This window comes from Elephantulus edwardii, unplaced genomic scaffold (assembly GCF_000299155.1).
Source record: "Elephantulus edwardii isolate Elephantulus edwardi_28Jun2011 unplaced genomic scaffold, EleEdw1.0 scaffold00186, whole genome shotgun sequence".
NCBI classification, from domain to species: Eukaryota; Metazoa; Chordata; class Mammalia; order Macroscelidea; family Macroscelididae; genus Elephantulus; species Elephantulus edwardii.
The window spans coordinates 163,806-168,505 of NW_006399936.1; the positions used below are offsets into that span (position 1 = coordinate 163,806).

The 4,700-nt window shown below is 53.1% G+C and overlaps 1 protein-coding gene across 1 annotated transcript; it reads right to left on the reverse strand.

The window, feature by feature from the left end:
* Positions 1-645: 645 nt before the first annotated feature.
* On the reverse strand, positions 646-3,258 carry EPO (erythropoietin). The gene is made up of 5 exons (XM_006896458.1): positions 3,246-3,258; positions 2,521-2,666; positions 2,198-2,284; positions 1,750-1,929; positions 646-801 (listed from the first exon to the last, which is right to left on the reverse strand). The coding sequence occupies exons 1-5, from the start codon at positions 3,256-3,258 to the stop codon at positions 646-648; spliced, it is 582 nt and encodes a 193-aa protein (XP_006896520.1).
* Positions 3,259-4,700: the final 1,442 nt, after the last annotated feature.

The following is a 4,700-nucleotide window of genomic DNA, read 5'->3' on the forward strand; positions in this document are numbered from 1 at the left end:
AGGCTGGCTGCAACGATGGAGCAAAGCCAAGGAAGTCAGTGGCACCCAGGTAAACAGAAAGGCCAAGAGACATGGTGGTGGTTTTCAGGTCTTGCCAATGAGATTGAAACTAGAAAAAGAGACTCCACAAAAGTTAGGGGCCAGCCCTCAAGCCATCTTCACAGCTCCCGCCACCACCTTGTTCAGTGGGCTTCCTGCCAAGAGAGTCCTCATCAGGTCTGCAGAATGCATAGCTCACCACTCAAATTCTCTAGTTCATCCTGCCCCTTCTTAGTAGGTGCTAAAAAGAGTATTTTTTTTTCTCCAAAGCAGGTCCTGGCCTTTCAGTATACATGTGTGTGGGGCTCTGGGCCCTAGGGTGAGGTTAGGTGTCTCCCCAGTACAGTTCTGTCCCTGAGATTACATCTACTCTCCTCTCAGTTCCTCCTCTCTGGGGCCCTGTGACATCTTCCCTTTGAAGAGTTGAGCACTAGACAATTCTTCTGGCCCCTGAGATGTCACCACTGGCCCTGGAGTGTCCCTTGGACAGGCTGGTACTGAGTGGATAGCCCCTTGAAGGGGGTTTGGGAGTGGTGGTGAGGAAGGCATGGCACAGGCAGCAGTGGTCATCGAGGTGGTGGACATGTCCAGGGTGGAAGCACCACGTCACCTGTCCCCTTTTCTGCAGGCCTGTGCCGTGTATAGCTTCAGCTTTCCCCGCAGGAAATTGGAGTAGACTTGGAAAAGCTTGCACAAAGTATCCACGGTGTATATTCGGAGTGGAGAAGCGGAGACTGCATCTGGAATGGAAGTGGCTTCCTTCTGTCAAGGAGAAAATTAGAAGTCACTGCAGTGCCAGGGACCCCAGAGTGAAAAGGAGTTGTGGCAGAAATGGGAGAGTGAAGACAGTTTCAGCATCCCCTAGGGTGGCCTTTGCTTCCCGTTTTACAGAAAATGCAAACATAATGTGAGAGTGTTATCGAAAAGCTGTGGTTCTCAGCCTGCTAAAACAAACAAACAAACAAACAACCCACCCAAAAAAATCAGTCTTGGAGACAGAAGTGGGGTGAGAAAGCAAGACGTGTATTACATACCAGTACACAGAAGACAAGACCAGTATGTACTGTTATATAATAAGAGCTAAAAGGGACCTCTGGTGGCTTAGTGGTAAGGAATTGCACTGCCAATGTAAAGGTATATGGTTTGGGTCCACCAGCTGCTCCATGGGAGAAGAATGGGTAATCTCCTCCAATGCAATTTACTGCCTCTGAAAACCCATCAGGTCAGCTACGGATCAGTTCTGACTCAACAGTACACAATAATAACAACAACGTAAAGGACCTTTCGTGGTAAAGTTATGAGGCTAACCCAAAGGCCACAAACGTCTCTGGCAGATTGAATTCACTATACTATATAAGGTGGTAGCTGCTTGTTGTTACATACCGTCAACTCAGAGCTGACTTAGTTCTCAGAACCCCCTAGTGGGTTTTCAGAGGCAGCATATCAGACAGAAGACTATCTTTCTCCAGAGGAGTAATTGGTGGATTTGAACTACATGCCTTTTGGTTTGCAGCCCAACTCCTTACCACCACAGACCCTGTTGCTTTTATCCCCCCAGTAGCTGAAAAGAAAGGGCTAGTCTGTTATTATCGCATGTGTTAGTTGCAAAAGGGTGACCTTTTGTCTGAGGTATTATAAAAATACTGTATTGAAAAAGTTAGTTTTCTATTATTTTATTGCCACTTGCAAGAGGAGTCTGTTTCTACTCACGTGGGTTCCCAGCACCCGAAGCAAGGAGGTGAGGCTGCGTAAGCCACTGACGGCTTTGTCCATGTGGAGCCTCAGGGTCTCTGAGGGCTGAGAGGAGTTGACCAATAGGGCTTGACCCTGAAGGATAGCGTCTGAGAGTAGGGCCAGCCCCTGCCAGACTTCCATGGCCTGCTGACCAACCTAGAGGGATCAGAGACATGGAGTTAGCTGGAGTGCCGTCAGTTCTGTGAGGCTGTAGGCAGCCTCCAAACACCCAGCGTAGCTAACCACAGATATTCAATAAAATTTCTTGAATGGATTGGATGGATGGATGGATGGATGGATGGATGGAAGGATGGACTGCATTCAGCCCTCCCCTCTACTGCTCCGTTTCTTCTTTCTCTCATTCCCCTTCCCATCCCAATCAGGCTCCCAAAACGAGATTCCCTGGAAGAAAACATGAACTCACCTCCATCTTATTCCAGGCGTAGAAGTTGACTTTAGTGTCTGGGACGGTGATGTTGTCCCTCAGGCTGTAGTCTTCTGCAGAGTCCAGCTGAAATGTGCATCACAAGGGCTCAGACCCAGGGAGTCCAGCACCTGCCCATCCACCCACCACGGAATGTGCTGGCTTTGTCCATGCTCCAACTTTTCTAGCTTCAGGAATACTTTAGATACCACCAGTTTTGTCACTTTGGGGGTCTGACTTGTCCTCACTCAGTTACTGTATCTGGAGGAAAACGCCCGTGCCCAGAGAGTGAGGTCCATCACACGTGCTGGGAAGGGCCTCACCGTGACATTTTCTGCCTCCATGGCCTCAAGGATGTATCTCTCCAGGACTCGGCTGTCACAAATGAGGCGCGCTGGGGAGCCCAGGACTGGGAGGCTCAGCGGAAGTAGCAGCAGCAATGGCAGCTGAAGCAGCAAGGCAGGGCATTCTGGAAGAAGGAGCAGGGGAGCTGAGTGTGAGGCGTCGCAGGGAGGAAGAGGGCTGGTTTGGAGGGGCTGACCCACACATCCTGCTCTCTTGTCCGAAGCCCTTCCTCTTGACCCCAGGCTTCCCCGGCTGCGCTCAGATGTGGCCTCTCACTCACCTTCATTCAAACGCCCTGCGGCGCGCACACCCCACCCCCTAACTACCGGCATCCACTTCTGGGGCCAAACTTCAACCCTGGTGGACAGCGGCAGCCCGGGGCAGTTGCTCCAAGACCCGCGTTTCAGCTTGCTCTCCACCCCTCTGCACAGCGGCCCCTCTGCTCCTAAGACCCACACACCTGTCCTAGTCTCCAGGTCAGACTTTTGCCTTCCAGTGCTGGGACTGGGGATCGCCAACCGCTGTGGCACGTGCAGGCTGTCCCACCCCTCCCCCTTACAGGGTCCCGGGCAAGTCGTGGGTCCTTGAACCCAACCACCTCCCGGTCAACAGCCCCCGCGGTAAATCCCTCTGCAAACAGGGCTTGGGGCAGGCAGGCCTCAGTCCGAGGGACGGTCCCCTAGCCTGTCCTGGGGAGACTCACCGTGCACCCCCATCTCTGTGCCTGCGTGGACCCCTCAGTGACTAGGGGCTTGACCGGCGCCCATGGCGGGAGCCGTCATCCCGGGAAGCTCGGCGGGTCAGGGCCAACCCCAGGGGCTTGAAGGAGCAGGTCACCGAGCAAGGGGCGCAGGCACGTCGCGGCCGCCGAGCCAGGGGTCGGATGACAGGGAGCGCAGTGGCCCGGGCCAGGGTCCGGGAGGAAGGCGCCACGAAGCGACCGGTCAGCGGTGGCTCCGGGGACTCTGCGGCTCCAGCCGGGGGTCGGGGTTGTTATCTGCATGTGTGCGTGCGCGTGTGGGGGTGGGGGTGAGGGTGTGCGCGTGAGGGGTCGCGGGAGGTGGGGGCCACGCGGGGTCAGAGCAGGGGTCAGGACGCCTGGGTCTGGGGCTTGTCCGGGGCGGGAACGAGGGCTGCGCCTGGCCGGGTGCGCGTGGGTCGGTCTGCAAGACTGCTGGGCTCTGAGTAGAGAAGGCAGCGGGGTGTGTGCACCGCCTGGACCTGGGACAGGCTGAGGACAGACACGTCTGCTGTGGGGTTCCCAGTTTGGGACAAGGACTCAGGGCCAGGAGAGCCTGGCTTCCTGATAAGGAGCTGGGTCTGGAAAGGGGACCCTGATGGCTGGGAATGGTCATTCAGCTGCCTTCTCAAAATACCTGTTCTAGAAAAACAGAGCTATCTATCTGTGTCAAAATAAAATAGAAAATATATTGGGGGCACAATTTGGCGTCCTTTCCTCCTGTGTCACTCTCTGGGGACCCCCAAAACACATAACCCTAATTCTTAGGACAGAGAACACACGGTATGCAGGGGATACTTGCTCTTTTACATGTTTTCTACCCTTAATATAAGCTAGCCTGAATCAAAAGATTCTTAATAAATCTGAATTGAGGGACCCCCAAAAAATTCACAGGGGTTGGGATTGGCAGGTGAGTCTTTGTGGCTTCTGGGAGTTCTCCCTGGACCCAGAATCCAAGGCTAGCTGGCCTCTCAAACTTTGGAAGATGTCTTCAATCCTTGTACCTCAGTGTCCTCACCTGTCAAATGGGTGCAATAGAAGTGTCAGGCCTACCTCACAGAGGTTCCATCAAGGTTTTACAAGTGTTTGCAATCCTTCAGTTGCTACCCTGTCTCATGATAGTAAAACAACTAAAACCATGACCATCATGTTGGTTCTGATGCACAGGGACCCTGCACTGGGGTCCCAAGGCTGTGAATTTTTATGAGAAGACACCACCCCCTTTGGACTCTAACCACAGACTTTTCTATTTATTAACAGCACAATAGGTAATTCACTACGCCACCAGGGTCCTTGTGCTATGATTTTGATGTTGTTCTTATTGTTATATGTACCCTTAAGGCAACTAAGACTCACAGCAATCCTGTGCTGAGTGGATCTAACCATTACTCTCTCCTGTGCCATCCTCACCATCTCCGA

Excerpts from the sequence above, each read along its gene's own strand:
- EPO (XM_006896458.1), bottom strand. Across the intron at positions 1,930-2,197 it reads ACGCCTGGAATAAGATGGAG|GTTGGTCAGCAGGCCATGGA; the intron begins GTGAGTTCATGT and ends TGATCCCTCTAG. Across the intron at positions 802-1,749 it reads TTCGGGTGCTGGGAACCCAC|AAGGAAGCCACTTCCATTCC; the intron begins GTGAGTAGAAAC and ends TCTCCTTGACAG.